Source organism: Typha latifolia, chromosome 5, assembly GCF_019914945.1.
Source record: "Typha latifolia isolate L0001 chromosome 5, TyphaL0001v2, whole genome shotgun sequence".
Taxonomy (NCBI): domain Eukaryota; kingdom Viridiplantae; phylum Streptophyta; class Magnoliopsida; order Poales; family Typhaceae; genus Typha; species Typha latifolia.
Genome location: NC_133090.1, coordinates 1,487,035 through 1,506,724, shown reverse-complemented (window position 1 = coordinate 1,506,724; position 19,690 = coordinate 1,487,035). Strand labels below are relative to the sequence as shown.

The 19,690-nt window shown below is 37.9% G+C and overlaps 2 protein-coding genes across 2 annotated transcripts; one reads left to right on the top strand and one right to left on the bottom strand.

Moving 5' to 3' along the window:
* The first annotated feature begins 209 nt into the window (after positions 1–209).
* LOC140789353 (rab GTPase-activating protein 22-like) lies at positions 210–7,699 on the top strand. Its single transcript, XM_073139018.1, has 5 exons — positions 210–785; positions 1,891–2,026; positions 2,810–2,859; positions 5,867–5,920; positions 6,190–7,699. Exons 1-5 carry the CDS (start codon positions 625–627, stop codon positions 7,427–7,429), a joined length of 1,641 nt encoding a protein of 546 aa, XP_072995119.1. The 5' UTR covers positions 210–624; the 3' UTR covers positions 7,430–7,699.
* A 3,296-nt stretch (positions 7,700–10,995) lies between these two features.
* Positions 10,996–13,129, bottom strand: LOC140787931 (cytochrome P450 78A9-like). The gene is made up of 2 exons (XM_073136969.1): positions 11,938–13,129; positions 10,996–11,851 (listed from the first exon to the last, which is right to left on the bottom strand). The coding sequence occupies exons 1-2, from the start codon at positions 12,946–12,948 to the stop codon at positions 11,228–11,230; spliced, it is 1,635 nt and encodes a 544-aa protein (XP_072993070.1). The 5' UTR covers positions 12,949–13,129; the 3' UTR covers positions 10,996–11,227.
* Positions 13,130–19,690: the final 6,561 nt, after the last annotated feature.

Genomic DNA, 19,690 nt, shown 5'->3' with positions numbered 1-19,690 from the left:
AATTTTTTAAAAACTATTTTTTCTAATAGAATTTTTTTTATGGAGAGAGTGAGTGGTATATGATGTAGATAATTCGGGCAGGAGGCTTAGGTTTCTAATTAGTTTTTTCCTCGAGGGCCAAAATATAATTAACCATTTTATTTATTTATTTATTTAACCGAAACATGAGGGAGGGAAGAAAGAGCATGATTGGATGGGTCTCGGCCTCCGTCGTCTCTTTACCTCTCCGTCTTCTCCACTGACCCACTTCCCACCATTCTTTACTAAAAGTAAGCACTGTTCCTACTGATCCCAAACCCCAACCTTTTTTCCTCCATCTCAGGGGGTAAATCGGTGTACGCCTAATCCATCGCACGATCCTACGCCCAACGGCCCAAGAAAGAGAGTGCGAGAGATAGAGAGGGGAGAGTTGGGTAATGGTCGGTGGTGAGTTTGGGGGGAGGGGGAAGAGGGGAAGCAATTCATGGTGGAGTAGCAGGTGTAGTGGCGGCGGGGGTGGGGGCGGCGGCGCTGGGTGAGGTCGCCGTGGCCGCCAACCGTGTCGTGTCCCCTCGTAGGTAGAAACCCAAGGGGGAAAACACGGAAAGATCCTTCCTTTCCTTCTTGAAGAGGAGAGGGGAAAAGATGGAAGCTGTGAGAAGATCCACCACGTCGTCGAGCTTGTCTTTGCCGTCTTCGTCGGCATCGTTGTCGTCTTCCCCTCCCTTGTCGTCGTGGATCCATCTGCGATCGCTTCTTGTTGTTGCCTCCTCCTCCTCCTCGTCTTCTACGCATCTCTCTGATCGGTGAGCTGCCCTTTAGTCTTTCTTCTCTTATCCTTTCCTTGAGACCTCTTTTTGTCATCTACAAATTTCCTTCTAATTTTAGGAGATTATAAAGTGTATTTATTTCTCTTTCTAAGTTTCTTTCGCCAATTAGTGGCGAGATAGCTTCTAATTGTAGTGAGGCGAAATTATATTGTGTCGTGAAGCAATTATAGATATTTTGCTAAATTGGGTAGATTGTGGATCTACGAGGTAGCCAATTGTTGCTAATTCTGGGCATGGAGTTATATCAACGGCTGCTTGGGGAATAGAAGCTGCTTCCGAAATATTTTGTTTAGTTTTTCTTTTCTGCTGTATTTTTATTGAAACTCTGGATACTGTGGGTGAGTGACTTATCTTGGCATTGCTCCATGTCACATGGACTAGCCCGTTTTAGATTATTTTTCATTATTTAGGTTCAATCAGACTTCTCTTTTCCTCAGTTGTTTAATGTGTCTAGTGGGGTTTGTTAAAATTTTCCAGACATTGTTCTCAAATTATGGAACTGAACTAAGACGAATGACTGAGTTTGCGGATGCATGCAGTAGCTCGTACATTAATAGATACAGTCCCTCAGTTCTACATGTTGGCTGTATTTTTGTTTGGAAAGAGGGTTGATTTTGTGGTGTAATTCCTCTTTTAGACTTATCTGAAATTAGTGTGCGAGTTGTAACTCAGTCAGTTGGCTTCCAAAACAAATCCCAACCCCCTAAGGATCTCTCAAAGGACTAATTCATTTTGATTGTAATATGCATGCATAGTGGGATATGCACAATTCATTTGTCCCGTCGTTTCTTTAGGCAATTCTCCTTGTCACCTTATCTTATCTTGTGCAACCCTCCGAAATCTTGTCATGTCTAGTCATCATTCGGAATATCCATTTTTTTGTTCTTATTGTGTTTCAGTTGATAAATTTATGCTTATAAGTTAAAGTAGGTTTTTGCATGTCATCTTGTCAGACCTGTTGTTTTACTTTAAACTTTAAAATACAGAAGAGTTTCAAAGTATCCAAATGTCCTTTGTTAATTTTGCTATTGGCTCTGTATTCATTTTTAACATTTGCTTACATCACGTGACCTATTTTCAGAGGAAGCCTTAGATCATCCTGGTCTCGAAGAAAAAGAAAACATGCACTTTCTCGTAGGCAATGGTACTGTCTATTTTCAGCAAATGGAAGATTTCGTGATGGAGGGGTGAAGTTTCTTAAAAAAGTTCGCAGAGGAGTAAGTTCATAAATTTTCACAAATATGCTCTACACTTTTGTTTGCATTGTTTTCATAGAAAGACACTGAGTTTCTTAGCTAGGGTAACAAATGGTTCAGCTGGCATCCAGATCTAGCTTGAGCTAGAACCAACTCATATATACTTGAGGTCCAAAATGTAGACCTAGATCTTACACAATTGCTTGGTGGATCAAATAGGGTCAGACATCGTTTGGGGTTTGTTCCTGTTTGTGTTTCAGTTGGAGTTCTGTACCCCATATTTTGAACAAATTTTGTTTGGTTTTCTGTTTGGATCCATCCCATGTGAGGCACATTTCTGACCCAGTAAATTTTTAAGTCTTGATTTTCATCTATGCTTGATCAACTGGTACGTTTCAGGTTTACCCAAGTTATTTCCATCCTTAGAGACCACTTAGAAGTTAGAACTTGAAGAAAACCTTCTGTTGTCCTTTCTGTATAACTTAGATTATTTATTGAGATTCAGCTAAAACTTCTCTGATACAAATTGAAACTGGCAGAAATTTGCTAAAGCCCACAGGAATTAGTTGAAATTAGCTGAAATTAACACAACATAAATTATCTGAGAGCGAAAGTTTGGAAAATGACTAGAACTGCTAAAACTGTCTAAATTGTTGACAGTATGGCAATTTTGGATTTTTGGAAAACTGACTACCTCTGCTGGAACTTGAAATATTGTTGGAGCTATTGTTTATTCTTCAATATCTTGTTCCTTTTCTCATTGGATAATGTTGACAATGTCTTTGTTTTTTCTCATGATAACAGGGAATTGATCCAAGCATTAGGGCTGAAGTTTGGCCTTTCCTTCTTGGAGTGTAAGATTTGAATTGTTCCTTTTCTGTTGGGAGTCTAGTAACTTCTGTTATTTTATATTAAAGCGTGGTTGCTCTAATCTGTGTTCTTTTCATTATAATCCTCTTTTTTTATTTTGTGAATTCTTGAACCAAGGTTTGTCTCTTGCTTTTCTCCTTGGTAAAAATCTGTTGCAGATGAGTTCACCATTGTCCCTTCTCCATGTAAATGAGTCCTCATACTTGTCGAATACCAAATTGCCAATACATCTATGTGTATGTGTAGAGCTATGCATATGCACATTGTGGACTGTGTTCAAATATCGTTAAATGGTAGCCTGTTTGCAATTAATAGTATACAATATACATACGTTCCTTAACATTTTTAGCCTGTTAGTTATTCATGTGATGGCACCATGACAGGAATTGATAAATTCGGGTAGATCTAGCTTCCTTTTTGCTTCTTTTTTTTTCTGCACTAATATCTGGTTTTTTTTATTAATAAACGGATGAGATCTTTATGCTAAACTTCTATAGTTTGAAGGTTTGATTTTAGGCTATTAGCAAATAATCATATATAGAGTGACAGTGGATTGTCTGGGCATCTAAATGTTCCGTACTAAGGACAATGACATGTTAAACAGATCTATTTTTGGCTTTCAGGGAGTGTAACAATATTTTGGCAGTGCACAGTTCTGCTATTCCCATCTTCTTTAAACAGAGAGGAGGGAAGAAGAATGATCAAACCTGGTGTCCCCATTATGTGCCCTAACCTGTCTATTAGAATAACACTCTTGTTTACCTACTGTATGGGCTATCTGTTCTAAGATGAGTTAGGGCTCGTGCACTAGTTTTGTCACATAGACATAACAGGAAATGATGTGATTTGCAATAAAACCTACTTTTAAGAAGAAGAATTAGATGGGATAATCAAAGGCTAGTAAACAACTGTTCTGCAGATCTTTAAAATGAGATTGATTGTGCAACACTTCCAAAAATTTTCAAATTGAGGTAGAAAATCATCTTCTTGATCTTGGAGAATTTTCTATTGTAACAATGAATAGTAGGATTCTTAGTCAGCAATAATTTTTTGGGAGCCAAATCAAGACCTCTCTTATAGGGGTGTAAATGAACCGAGCCTGAGCCAGGCTTGGCTCAATTCGAGCTCGACTTGAGCCTAACCAAGCCTGAGCCGAGCCCAAGCAGAGCTCGAGCTTGATTAGAGGATGAGGCGGTGGTGGTGTGGACGACGGCTTGCCGAAGGAGGAGTAGGAGACGGATGGAGGAGAAGGCGACGACAAGGAGATGGTTAATGGAGGAGGAGGAAGGAGAGGGGGCTGACACCAAGGAGATGTCAATGGAGGAGGAGGAGGTGGCGTCGTGGTGGCAGCTTGCCAATGGAGGCCGACAGAGAGGGAGAAGGTGGCGGCGCGTGGGGTGAGGCTATGGGTGGTGGTCTGGTGGATAAGGGTGAGGGTAGGGTAGGTGAGGGTGGGGTGGGTGATTGACGGGTGATGGGTGAGGGTGGGGTGGGGTGAGGGACACATGTCAATATTCCTTTATACCACGTGTCTATAGTTGTAATTAGTCAGGCTATCAAGCTTATCGAGCCGAGCCTGAGCGAGTCGGCTCCAGCTCAGGCTCGGGTCGATATTAATTTCGAGGTGATTACAACAGCTCGGGCTCGGCTCAGCTTTGACCAAGCCGAGTCGGATTCGAGCTTTAGCCGAGCCGAGCCTGAGCCGCTCGTTAAGCTTGACAGCCCTACTCTCTTATAATAGATCTCCACTTTCGAGGGGTTACATCAGTGACCTGCTCCTATTGCATAAGTGAACATATATATATGTCCTTTTGCATAAACTCAAAATTTAGACCAAAGATGTGATGGCAGAAAGAAGTTGTGTTCTTCCAAGTTCTATTGCTCTTTGTCACTTATCCTAGACTGGCAGTTGGTTACAGTTGAGTGTAGGTCTAGTAATGGTTGAAATTCACGAAGGCAAATCCTCTGAAGGACTTGACGTTGGGGTTTTGCATTTGCTATCATCAGTTCTGGTGGTGGCAATCTTGGTTCAATATAATTTCTTCTATTCTATTTCGGTATGCCCGCTTTCCTGCTAAGAAGATGGACTCTTAATTGTATTACTTAGCCACAACTTGCTGGATATATTAAACTATTGCAAATATGCATGCTATTTGGATGATGGGCTTGGAGGAAGCACTATCTTTTTGTAAGCTTGATTATTACTGATTGCCAAGTAAAGTAAGTACACCAAGAATAATTTGGAAAGTGTAATGTGGGCTATCTTCATACTCTGAGAGGCTCCTATAGTCCTATTTAATATCTAACCAGTATCCAACTCACTGATACATGTACAACATGGATTCTGTATATGGGAGTCTCCAAAATAGGAGTATAATCTCCACATTATAAGCAAACTCATGCTAACCTATTCGTTTAGTATAGAACTTCTACCTAGGTTTACTCTAAATTCCTTCTCCTTATATCCACAAACGTGAAGGATATTGTCATGCTGACTGAACTACAATTTGTTGTCTAGAAACTAGAAAATTGTCAGCTGTACGCTCATCATTCTTTTAGTACGGTAAACATGGTCAAATATGTAGTGAGGAACAAAGAAAAGGTAGGGTTAAGTGTATAATCGATCTCATATGGAAAAACTTGTGAGACTATTTGAAGTGAAATGAATTTCCAAAACTCTGTTGCGCATTCTGATTTTTGTTAATGTCAGTATAAGCACATTTACTGTACATCCCTGCTACTTTATCTTGTGGTAACCATATTAGATTAGTATGACAGAGGTTATACATGGAACTAGTTTTTTTAAAAAAGAATTTATAATCCTTTAACTTGCGTGACAGTAAATTTTGTATTTGGAATGTGCATTTTGAATTCATCAGATTTATTTATATATTTACACTACATGACGGGGTTTAGGACATAGAACTGCATTATTTTGATCTTTGTTTTCCTAGCATGTTCTTAATGTGGTTTAGTTGCTTCTTTTTACAGCTATGATTTGAACAGCTCAGAGGCTGAACGAAATGCCATCATGATAAGGAAAAGGTACTCTATTCACCTATCTAACTTCCCCTCTTCTTTGCAGTATTTAGATGCTGGATTAAGTTAATGGAATCAAAAGAATTGTGTGCACTTATGTACCAGTGAGGGAGCATGTATGTAGTGAATTCTAATGATAGTTGTCGACTTGATTTACTTATCCATATTTTTGGATAAGATATTATCAGACAATCAGAAGATAATCATGTTATCTTTTTCAAGTTAATTATACTTTCTAGTACGTTGTCACAGAAACATTTTGTCCATTTTTACAGGAAAGAGTATGGAAAGCTGAGGCAACAATGCGAACAACTTGCAGTTCAGTATGAAAAGGGAAATGGGTCGACTGCTATTGATGAAGTCAGTTATGAAGAGGACCCTAGTTTTGACGAGGGTCCTGAATCTCCTGGTTTTGCAGAACACAATGGAAGGGTTTCTGTCTCAGCCCAAACATTGGATGTTATAACTTCTGCATCCAATCTATATATTGAGGAAGAAGAAGGAGAAGGAGAAGGAGAAGAAGAGCAAGAAGATAAAAGTAGAATAAATGTATCTACATATACAGTAGAGACAGATTCTTCTGACTCTGAATCTTCTGATGAGGAAGAATCTGAGAGCATGCCAATGTCCTCCATAGCTGAAGGGAATATGGAACCTGATCCTAAATATAGCAGGAGTTCTTCAGCTAAGGGAGACTTTTTTCAGTCCGATCGAACTTCTGAGGATTATGTCACATGGCAGCGTATCATCCGTGTAGATGCCATCCGAGCCAATCCAGAGTGGGTCTTGTACTCTGAAAAGCAAGCTGCAGTCTCTGAGGAGAAGGCACTCCAATCCGCAGAGTCTGTTGGATTAAAGGACTATGACCACTTAGAGCCATGCATGATTTACCATGCCGCTCGTTTAGTTGCTGTTCTTGAGGCATATGCAATCTACGACCCAGAAACTGGCTACTGCCAAGGTATGAGTGACCTCCTGTCGCCTATAGTGGCAGTGATCGAGGAAGATCATGAGGCCTTCTGGTGCTTTGTTGGTTTTATGAGAAAAGCCCGGCACAATTTTAGGCTCGACGAGGTAGGGATCCGGAGGCAGCTGAACATCGTGTCCAAGATCATCAAGTGTAAGGACTCACACCTATATCGGCATTTGGAGAAGCTGCAAGCTGAGGATTGCTGCTTTGTGTATAGAATGGTAGTAGTTCTCTTCCGACGAGAGCTGACATTCGAGCAGACTGCGTGCCTGTGGGAGGTAATGTGGGCTGATCAGGCCACTATCCGGGCAGGAATTGGCAAATCCATGTGGGGAAGGATAAGGTTACGGCCTCCACCAACTGACGACTTGCTGCTGTATGCCATTGCCGCTTCTGTTCTGCAGAGGAGGAAGTTGATTATCCAGAAGTACAGCAGCATGGATGAGATCTTGAGGGAATGCAACAGCATGGCAGGGCAGCTGGATGTCTGGAGGCTTTTGGAAGATGCTCATGATCTCATTGTTAATCTCCACAACAAGATCTGAGGTGCATTCCTTTCCCAGTTCATTCATTCTTGGAAGCCATATGGCTCAGCATTATTCTTGGAGGTTTCGGCCCTTTTCTTCAGTGGATCGACATCACTTCATTTAGTATACGCACTCCAATTTGAACAAAATTGTTGAGCTTGCTTGGATCCTGTGGTAGAGACTTCTGTATTGATTAACTTTTACGCACCTAATTATCTAACTATGTAACTTGTGGTGAATGGACAAAAAAAGTTGGCAGAATAGAGTTTGTCATATCTATTAGCTTCACACATTCTCTTATGCTTTAGCCCGACACTTTTGGTAAGCTTGTAAAGGCATCTGTCTCCATGAAAATTTTCAATTTAGAATCCATGACTCGGTACTAAAATTTACTTCTGCAACTGTACATCTGTACCTGGAGAGAGAGGAATTATATCATTATATGCGAATAGCTTCATTCAAAATTAACAAACTATCCCAACTGTTCTATTGTTCTATTGACAGTTGACTACTGATTGCAACTTGGGCCAAACTAAACTGTAACTGATGCAAATAATAACAATAATAATAATAATCCTATTGAAGCCAATAGTTACTGGCCCAGCACTGGCATAATCTAAATGTCTTATGCTATGCTCTCAAAACATTCCTTACCCCACGTGCATCAAATAACTCAAGTTGTTGCTGCTTTACTAAAGTTGGATTTGCTCCACAAAGTATCATATATAAGGAGCTTAGATAGATTAGGTAGAGGAATGGTTGGTAGTACTACTCCATCTACAGGAGATGTGATAGCTCCATTGGGGAGCAATGAAGAACAAAGACAACCCAAATGAGGGTTGCAACTTCCGGACATAATGAGACCCCACAGGCCAAGATGCCTATCTAAATCCTCAATGTCCTTTTGCTAGGATTGTCTTTATACCATTTCACATCATAAATCCAATGGAGATCACAATTAATGTGGCATGCAAACTCTCTCTGATTTGTTTCTTTTTTCTTCCTTCTTTCTATCTTTCTTTTTCTATAAGCACATTTCTGTTGGGGTCTCTTTCAATCCGTTGGGTAAACTTCGTAGATAATATCATCTAGGGTTAATTACATTTTCACCTCCTGCACCGCTCGTATGGCCTAATATCATAATTTACTACCCGTTGAAGTAAAAGTGTATAATTTACTTTTTTTTTATGTTACTTAAAATGTAACACCCTACATCTTTCTATAAGAATAGAAGTCAAACTAGGGCTTGTTTAAGGCATGATATATCTTTCGAGTTCACGAAAAATTTAAGCTTGTAGATAAGTTTTTATGATTCCTCTGTTAACATGGTAATTGGTTAGTTTTAAGATTGAAATATCAGAGAATTAAGAAGGAAAAAAAAAAGATTATGCTATTTCTAGCCATTGCCTCTTAGTGGATTAACAATTTAACACTCACTACTAGAAAACCAACTATTCATATTACATGTCTCCAAATTTTATTTTCATTTATATATATATTTTTTATTTCCAACATTGCCCTTCAAAGAAGCCGGCATCTCACCCTTTCAAACCCCCCACCACTCCCAAGTGCACACCTCACTTGGATTCAAGAGTCTTCTCTCAACTATTTCTTTGCCATTAAAAATGGCTAATGATTAGCTAATATCACTAATATTGCCCAAGTGGCTAAGTTTACCTCTATATAAAATCTCAAGTGGATTCCGAGAGTAGCTCATAGATGATAAGAAGAGACAAAAGTGTAACAATTGTGCAAGTATTATCAAGAGGATAAACATGTTCATCCATATGCAAATGTTTTTGCAATGTAAGTCCTTTTCAATCCTTTGAAGCAAAGAAGTTGATAGCTCCTCAAATCACTGTCAATTAATGGGTTGGAACACAATAAAAAGGCCAAGGTTGTGATGGCAGCTACGTGAGAGATGCACGAGTGATGAGATCGATTTGTGGTGAAATTTAGTTTGTTTTAATATCTATTCATTATTCTGTGTTCTCCAAGGCCTGTGGAATTGCTGCCAATGAGTGAAAGACAGGGATTAATTCATAAATAATTTTGTGATAGTATATTAATTTATCTGTGCGTTAGGAGTAATTTATTAGTTTGGGGTGTGTGTCAGGTGTGACAATGAAAGCTACCTGCTGGCTTAAACTATGTCTGCTGATGAGTCTTTCTGTGTGCTTGGAGCTTGGCATATGAGTTGTAGACATGAACTAGATGATAAGAATTTGTAAAATATTTCATTTAATTTCCTTTAAAATGTAGAACAGTTTAATTAGGCAATTAAAAAAAAGGTTAGAGAGAAGAAGAAATGACATCATTATCATATCTTTCTCTTAAGTGCCATCAAGCAGTCACAGTAGTTCAACAAATTCCAAGAACTAATATTACTAATAAAATACTGGCGTATTTTGGTAAATATTAACAACAATACATGTAGCCCTTCCCACAGGATGAACATTTGAAATATGTTGATTAACAAACCATTCTATGTAAGCTATTCTAATTCCATCTGGGTGATGATCACAGGTGCTCACAGATTCTTCTTATATTTTTTTGGGTTTTAGATAGTTTAATGTGCAATAATAGGTAGGAAAATTATTATTTTTGAACTAGTAAAGGATGCCAGCATTGATGTATTCTTGTGCTTGATAATGTAAGATACCTAATTGGGTAATAATATTCTTAATAACTTATATAAAAGAAACTATATATACCTTGCTTTGGAGGGCTGGCTACATAATATAAAGGATAAGAAGATGTCATCTCAACTCATGCTATTCAACATATCTGCTAATTGTAGCTCTAACCTTAAAGGAAAGGCCAATGAGGAGAAGTGGACCTAGTTCAATAAGAGGATAAAGGTGATATCATATGCTCAACTAACTACTAAGTGATGAATGCTTGAGCACTCATCAACTTGCAACATTGATCTATTGCCACCCTTTTGTCTTTATCACTCAATCTTTTTAGCTACCAACAATGACATCCATAAATTTGTCTAAACATGGCTATCACTAGTTTCCTTTGGCTTGATTAGACTACACATTTATAATGAATATTATTTATAAAAAATATATATAAATCATAATTTTTATCTCCTCTATATTTGTTATGGTATCATAGCAAAGTTCTTAGATTGAAATTCAGATTGTTCTTTAATAGTTTAATAATTTTTTAGAGTAGTTGGTGAATTAATAAATATAAAATTTAGTTCAACATGAAACACCTCCCATTTGTCCAGTAGTTAATAGATTAGTTGATTAAATGAAGAATTATCTATTATGATAACAACAGAGTCATAAATAAATTAAGTGCACAATGATCTTGTTAGAAGTTTGTCATCTAATAAGCTTTCTTAATAGATAACTGAAATTTGCACTACCATATCATTTTTTTAATCTATTATCTTATGAATATGTACATACATGAATAATAAGAGGAAAAAGATCGTTTTCACAAAAAATCAAACTTGTTTTCTATTTTCGTAGGGTCACTCTTTTTCTTTTTTTACTTTGCAGAACTAACTGTAAATAATTTGATTTGGTTACTTCTGCAAAGTGAGAAAACGTGAATACGTGTGATCATGCAAAATTGAAAACCATTTTTTATTTTCCATGCAAATGGCTGAAAAGAAGAAGAAGAAGAAGAAGAAGAAGAAGAAGAAGAAGAAGGAGAAGAAGAAATAAAGTAGGAAATAGGAAAACAAACTCTCTCTCTCTCTCTCTCACACACACACACACTCAAGCTTATATTTCACACACTTTATATACACACATACACACACACACACACACAAAGTTCGGAAAAAGGCGTAGTTTAACTAAACCAGCGCCGGGCTCGCAGTTTCACGGCCAGTGGGACCGCCATCTCACAGGACAGCCTCAGGACCTCCGAGAGGTCGACACGTGTCCAGTCGGAGGGCGGTAGCCACTCGAATTCGTGCAGCAGGGAGGCGACCCAGAAGCTGACCGTGGCCATCGCCATCCCCCTCCCCGGGCAGCTCCGCCTCCCGGATCCGAACGGGGCCAGCCTCAGATCCGAACCCGTTAGGGACAGGTCGAATGCGTCCGGCTCGGCGAAGCGATCCGGTCGGAACTCGAGCGGGTCGGCCCAGACGTCCGGGTCCCGGGCAATGGCCCACATGTTGACCATCGCCGTGGTGCCAGCCGGCACGAGCCTCCCGTCCACGTGGACGTCCGACGTGGCGAGGCGGGCCCAGGAGAGGAGTGGGCCCGGGGGGTGCATCCTGAGTGCCTCTTTGATTACGTTCTGGAGGTAAGTTAACGAGGCGGTGTCAGATCCGGTCACCGCGCGGTGCCTGCCCACCACTCGGTCGAGCTCCTCGTGCACTCTCGCTTGCACGTCTTGGTGGAGGACTAGCCGGGCGAGCACCCACTCTATCAGCACCGCCACGGTGTCCGTACCCCGAAATATCATTTCCTGTACATGTACATGTTAAAATATATATACACACTAAATGTTAATTAGTAAACTATAGGGGGTGCGGAGTGAAATTTTGCTTATACCCAGAGGACGGCGAGCATATCGGCGTCCGATAGCTTATCCCCGCCCTGCAGCGACAGCAGAACGTCGACGAAGTCGGTGCCGGCTTCGGGATCCCGGATCATCCCCTGCCGATGCTCTTGTATTATCCGGCTCACGAAGCGGTTGACTCTTGGAACGAGCCCGTCGCATCTGGATCGGATCCTCTGGAGATCCAAACCCGTTAGCAGGGGGATGTGATCCGACCAATTGATCCTTCCTAACATATCATAACCTTCTTCCACCATCGCCCGCAACTTCTCCATCTCCTCGCTCTCGGCCGCGACCTCGGCCTCGATATCGTACTTCCTTCCGAACACCGACCACATGACGTTGTTCAAAGACGCAATCTTTATCACCTTCCTGACCTCCACATGCCGGCGGTCGCAATATTTTGCTAATGTTTTTATCATCTGCGCAGCGATCTCCGCGCGGCGCGAGCCGGACGCGGCGATTTGCTTCGGGGAGAAGAGGTGGGTGGCGGCGATGCGGCGGAGCGTACGCCAGTACACGCCGTAAGGCGCGAAGCCGATGGCGCGGTCAAACATGAGGCGATAGGCGGTTTCTTTCACCGGTCGGTCCGCGAAGGCCGGGCTCGTGAGGATTTCCCGGGCGACGTCCGGGTCGGCCGTGACGACCAAGCGGGTGTCCCCGAGGGTGAAAGCCATGAGACGCTTGGCGTCGAAGGTTTGGGCTTCGGCCGCGAGCTTTCTATGGGCTAGGCCCACCATGAGGCCCATGCTGCCGAGGAAAGGGAGGCCCCTCGGCCCAGGGATCGAGGGGAAAACATCGCAATTCCTACTCCGCCGATACCTCCCCCAAGCTGGGCCTCCTGGATAGGCCCAGTGGAGGAGGGCGGTAGCGAAGAAGGAAAGAAAGAAGAGGAGGGAGAGAAAGAGGATGATGGAGCGGTCGGCGACGGGGATGGGGACGCCGCATTTGGCCGCTAAGGAGAGGAGTAATACCCAACCACCTTCTACTACCGGAGAGCTCATAGCTTTGGTTGGACAAGGTTGGAGAGAGCTGTGGAGTGTCTGAGGAGAGGAGGCGGCCTTGGTGGTTCCTTTTATAGCACAAATAAAGCAATTTAAATTCCTTTTTTTTTCTATTAAAAAAAATTGGGTTTTGTTTTTTGCAATATTTGTTATGCAATAAGAAAGAGTTGGTGGTCGAGGATTATTGGCAATTTTAACTTTTGTTTTTCTTTTTACTAAGAAGGGGTAGCGCCGCCATAACACATAACGAACAGAAAAGCAATCGAATCAGGAACCAGAAAAGGAGTGAAAGGAAAGCCACGTGGGGGTGGCGTGGTTGTATCCTGTCGGGCTCTGTGTAGTGGGGCCACATAGGAGGTGTGAAATGACGAGAATGACCTCGGCTCATCTCCTATTCAATCGAAAAGGACCTAAGGGTGTGACCAGTGTCCTACTGTCCTCGAGAGAGGGACATGGCCCCGTGCATCACAGCTGGCGTAATGGCTTGATTACTAGATTAATTAGTAAATAGTTGGGATTAACGTCTTACATTAGATACAGATACATCCATCAACTTTAAAGAGAAGCTCAAGAGAATATAAAGGAAATATATGATGAGATGTCATGGCCATGCCTATCTTTTTAGCGATTTATGGGCTATGATGTGCCACTGCCTGCCATGCTGCCTCCGTGACCAAAGGAGAGAGCTTTCAGAGATCCTTTACCAGAGAATAAAAGTAGTGATATTATATATATTCTTTGTCCCTCTCTGAGAAAGTAACTGTAGCTGAGCTTAACCTTACCTCGTATGCTACCAATTCCGTACCTACCATCTCTTAGGTTTGAGAGAAGGCTTTGGTGCTCGACACTAATAATGAAAGTTTTTCTTTTTCTTTTTTTTTTTCCACCTGTCAATTTTGTAGCATGGAAGATGCTATTCATGTCTCAACTGGGGTACTAATAAATATTCTTATGCCTCTTCAATCTTTTCAACTTAGGTACTCGGTCCCGATTAATTGATGCTGTCTGTGCAGTCGATACGACGGTTCGTCCTTTTTATTATTATTATTATTATTATCCTCACCAATCAAACGAAGATAGAAAGATGGATGGATTATACTTGGTACACAAAGTTACTTTTAATGGGAAATTATTAATTTTAATTTAATTTTACAAATTTATTCAAAAATATAAATGTTATTGTACATCTATAGTTATCACTATATTTAATTTTTTCTCACAAACGCTCTGAGTTAATTTTAATTTAATTTTACAAATTTATTCAAAATATTATTTTACATATATAGTTAATTTAACTTATATTTATGATAATTGACCATTAATAAAACTGATACTAGAGTATTTTTAAGACATTAAATACAAAAAGTGAGAAGTTAAATAATAAATATCTATACGATAGAGTGTTGAATAATAACAAAGCCAAATTTATGGTGTTTTTTTTTAAAAAAATCTGTCTAATTTTTTTAAAATAAATTTATTTGATTTCAATGAATCCAGTCGGTATTCTTCTTGGGTATCTAAGTTCTTATTTGCCAGATATTAATATTTGCCAAGTCCAATTTCCTTCTCCATAGTAAATGCAACTTGGCTTCAATTTTTGGCGCATGCTTAATTAACTATCTTACATAGCTGGAAGTGAATTTAAAACGATATTATCTGCACATAGGCATTTGAAATCTGTTGGCTTAGATCGACCGAGTCCCCTAACTAACATCAACAACTGTTTTTCTAACTGCAATTTGGATCACCAAACTTCTACTCAACAATTCAATAACATCTCGAGACTCAGCCAAGTCATAACTGGCAAGTCCCAAAGTCAACTTGTTGAGTATTAATTGATTATTTCTTTCACAGAACCAATCAAGAATCACAACGTCCTGACTTAGTGAAATCTAAATAATATAGAGAATACACAAAAACCTAGATTTTTTGTTGTCGTTGTTGTTGAAATTCCATACCTTTGTAGGGAATGGGCTAGTTGCTTAGTCGGCTAAGATATATAAAACAAACAAAATAATGCATAAATTGTAGCTATCAAAGAGTTTACTTAGAATTTCAGAGATATCGTGCAACTTTTTTTTATAATCCGTTCATTGTCATATATTATTCTTAGGATACTGTCGATATCTCTGAATCATTTTAAAGATATTATTTTGATTTGATATATAATCTGATATTTCACTGTAAGAAAATCAGATATTTTGTAGTGCTTGCACACTGTTTCTCAACAACAAAGCTTGCAAGTATCTACTGCTAGTGATGAGTTAGCTGCAGTCAGGAATATGTCATGGATTTAGGCATTTAGCATTAGAGGAAGCTTTTAGGCACGAGCAAGTTGTCATTTGTTTTCTTTTGAGAAAACGTGAGCAAGTGGTCATCGGTATCTCCATCAGAATCATATCACATCAAAGAGGAAAAGAATGAAGTATCACATCATATCTCTTCAAGAGAGCCATGTAGCTCATTCCTCCTACGTTCCAAGAAACCATAGATAAAAGTTTGAAAGAAATCATCTAAAAACACCTCTTATAATAAATTTGCATATAACATTACTCTTATGTTAAATCAGTTAGTTAAATTTAATCAAATCTCCTAGTTATGTTAACTATACTAAAAAATATAAAAATACCTTCAACCAAGTCATACTAAGAATATTTTAGATCCGTGTATTTTGTTTCTATGATTTTAAGGTCTCAGAAACAGTCTGACAGATACAATAAAGAATATTCTTTTATTTTTAAAAATAATAATCAAAATACATGTCCTTAAAGTTGTCTACCAAGGAGATAACCATACCATTGCATCTCTGAACTAACTTAAGTAAATTATGCTATATATATATATATATATATAGTTAATCAACTTATGTAGCTACTCAAGGGTGACAGCAATTGCCCCCGGAAAAAAGTTTACAAATGGCAGATGAGTCCCACATTTATTAATTAGCTTATTTTATTTGCTTCTCTAGTTAAAGAAACCCCGGACTTTCCTCTATTCCGTCTCGGTCCCCACCTAACTAATACTTCTCTATCGCGTTGTCCCATTTCAATATCGAATTGGCTGTATGTATATATATACACAAACTTGACCTCCGTACACAAATCTAGTAGTTAAAAATTAATTACTAGTTAATAGGTATCCTAACTATTTGTTTAAGATCTCGAGTTCCATAAATTTATTACTTTAACCCTACCCTATACAGTTGAGCTACGAACAAGCTAGACTTAGCTCGCCAAGCCAAATAAGCGAATATGAGCTGAGATTTCTATTAAGCGAATATAATAAACCAAATAAGCAAATATAAGCTAGACTTAGCTTTTTAATTACTACTAGTAAATACACTTCAAGATAAATTTCTTAAGAAATTAAGGAAAAAAATATCAATGTCATCCAAATGTACAATATAAACTATAAGAAACAAACCTATTAATCATAATTACTACTAGTAAATACACTTCAAGATAAATTTCTTAAGAAATTAAGGAAAAAAATATCAATGTCATCCAAATGTACAATATAAACTATAAGAAACAAACCTATTAATCATAATTGTTATTAGATAAAAACCTTGAACCGATAATTTAAATATAGTTTTTTTTTAGAAAAAGAAAGAATTTAAATATATAATAAATTTTCTTGTAAGTAACTTGATAATTTTGCTCACTCAAGAAAAAAATTCTGGATCTGCCATTGCTGTTGATTGGGCATTAATAATAACAAAAGCAAAGACTAATGTATTCTTCTACTATAATTTTTCTAAGATTTGATTGTGGTTAATTTATGTCCAACAGTCTAATGCTTCAGGTAGAACCAGAAGTGAAATATTAAATATGAACTCATTAAACACCAGTCCAGAGATTTCAAAATATACATATCAGGCAGTATTATAAGGTATATTTTTGAGGTAATCCACCCATTATCAAGTCAGTCAGGTTATTGGTTCAACTTGTCGGTCAGCCAGTTGAGCCACTGATATATCTAAAAATATTTTGAAATATTAAAATAATGTATAGATAACTCTAAATAAAAACTATAAAAGCAATATAGATATATCTCTTCTATTATTTAGCCATTCTTTTTAACTAGCCTTTAAATTTAAGTACACAGAATCATATAACTTCCATAAGATACTGCTTTTAGTTGATAGAAGTGAACTAAAAAATGTTTCTAGTGAAGTTGCTTCTAAAAAGTAACAATAAAGGTCTTGTCAAAAACGTTTACTGGGCTCTCGAACTCAAAATGAGCTGAGCTCGGCTTGCTCGTACTCGGCTCGAATTAGATTAAATATATATATATATATATTTTATATTTAATTTAATTATTTTCTCTAAAAGTTATTATGACATAATTGATCAGAGTACTTTTTTACAAAGTGGTCATTATAGTTAGCTCTTAAACACCTTAAAAATTCTTCTCTTATTCATGGTTCTTAAATTAATTTATATATAATATTTTAAACACGAGCCAATCAATCCAATTGAGCCATAGCCTGATTTTCTACCCTTTTAACATAATTTTGAGTTAGTAAAAAAGCATGTGGCTGTGACGAAAAGTTTTGAAGGATGTGACAATGATCGGATAGTGAAAATGACAATGCAAGAAGGTTCCGGTGGGCTGAGATATGGAAGTACATAGATAAGATACTCCGAAGATGGATTGAGAGGAAAAGATCCGAGTGGTGGAACTAGATGTCGGATTGAAACCAAAGATGTAAAAGTTAATCAGATAGAGAAAAATCTATAGCTGATTGCTAGGAAGTATCTTAGCAGATCAGCACCGGGCCCTCCACCTAGTAATTGCAAGATGCTCGTTTCCACATGTCCCTTCTTGATGTAACTTGTGTCTAATTGTTGGTGGGACCCACATAGAACTCAATCTCTAAAAGCTTACACACTCAACTGAAGGTTAGGTCAATTAATGGGCACAAGCACATCATTCATAATCTCTAAGTGGCGTTTCCATGTCTAGTATAAATTCATAGAGTAAGAGTAGCTTAAACCCGGTGGGAACTAGGTGGGACTCATCTCTATAAAAGTTTTAGACACTCATCGGATACCCAAAAAACAAAAAATGAAGGCTCCTCATATTACCTTTAGAACAATTAATGGTACAAGCACATCGTTAAAAATTAAGCACGTGAGATCATAATTATACTTCAAATTGCTTTGGCAATTGAGAAGTATATTTTGCCAATTGACCATAATACCATTTTGTGGATAGATGAACTATTATTATTTAAATTGCCCTTGACTTGTATTAGCACTTAACTTGGTGGTCTAAAGTAAATCTAAGGAAAAATATTATTAAACTAATTTTGAGATAAAATACAATTTAGATTTGTATTAGCACACCCAAACAAGGGTTATGAATTATAAACTGATAATAAAGGACAATTTCTTTGTTACAAAATATAAAGTTCAAATTTTCAAACACGTAAAATTGATGTTGATTATTTTTCCACCTTTTATTTAAAGATATCTAAAAAAGAATCCAAATTCTAATGAATAGACACATGTAAATCGAGAAACACACATTCAATTTTAAACTTAATTGCACCTTTGATACAGGTAGATACTAATTAGAATCAAAGAATATACGTGCATTATGACTGTAGAAAGATAAATCACGAAACATTCACGTACTAATAGATATGCAAATGTAAATTGAGTATTCATACATATCTAGATATATTCACACATTCACTTTTAAATCATATTAAAATTTGACACAACGATCAACATTAAAGTAGGCATACATCCACATTCTAATAGTCACTCACATGCAAATTGAGTATTTATATATTTTAAGGAGTATTTAATCACCAATTACTATTTATCTATTAGAAAACGGCAATTTATATTTTATAGTTTAATACTCTCCTCATTGCTAAGCTTGAGACATATTGACAGACCAGCAAAGTGTGTTTGACTTGACTGTCTGGAGGTTAATTATTTTAAAGAGCACATAAGCTTGAAATAAATTGAACTTAAAACATGTTCTTCGATGACATATTAATCCCTCAACTGCTTTAAAGGCTTCAGTGGTTAGAGAATGGTGAGTTTTATATTCTATATTTTAATTAAAAGTATTCACACGTTCATTTTTAAAGTTAATTCTACATTGGACACAGCATTATACAATGAAGCAGGAACAAATAATTCTATTCAAACTCAAGCCTTAGCGAGTAGCTTAAGAGCAGTAATTGAGCTGAATTTAAATTATCTTTTATTATTTTAAATCGACCTAGACTGAACTATGACATGTCAAGCTTGAATTGGCCTTACTAAGTCAAGCTAATTCATCAAGCTTGTATATGAACCAAGTTTGATTTTTGTCTAGCAAAAATATAGTTCCTAATTCAAATTTTATGGTGGCATACATCTTTTAGAGCACAGATATGTTAGATAGTGTGGACTAATATACACCCATCTCTAAAACACAAACTCTATTTTGGCACCTGTGCGCATATCCAATACATATTAGATACGGATATGGCTCAGATAAGAGACCGATATATATCGAAAGCATATCTCTAAATAAAGGATACTTCATAGGCACCTTGAAATACCTCACTTAGCCATTTAAGATAATTGTTTAAGAACTTTAAACTCACTAGAATTTACCTCCTGCTGTGAGCAATAAGATTTCGCTCAATCTTATAACTGGCGCATTAAAGATGATAATAATCTAGCTAAGCCCTTAATCAAAATCAAACACTTGACAAAGAGAGATAGCTTTTGCT

Coding starts and splice junctions, on each gene's coding strand:
- LOC140787931 (XM_073136969.1), bottom strand. CDS start 12,948: ATGAGCTCTCCGGTAGTAGAAGGTGGTTGGGTATTACTCCTCTCCTTA. Junction 11,852..11,937: donor ATATGCTCGCCGTCCTCTGG/GTATAAGCAAAA, acceptor GTACATGTACAG/GAAATGATATTTCGGGGTAC.
- LOC140789353 (XM_073139018.1), top strand. CDS start 625: ATGGAAGCTGTGAGAAGATCCACCACGTCGTCGAGCTTGTCTTTGCCG. Junction 786..1,890: donor TCTACGCATCTCTCTGATCG/GTGAGCTGCCCT, acceptor ACCTATTTTCAG/AGGAAGCCTTAGATCATCCT. Junction 5,921..6,189: donor GCCATCATGATAAGGAAAAG/GTACTCTATTCA, acceptor CCATTTTTACAG/GAAAGAGTATGGAAAGCTGA.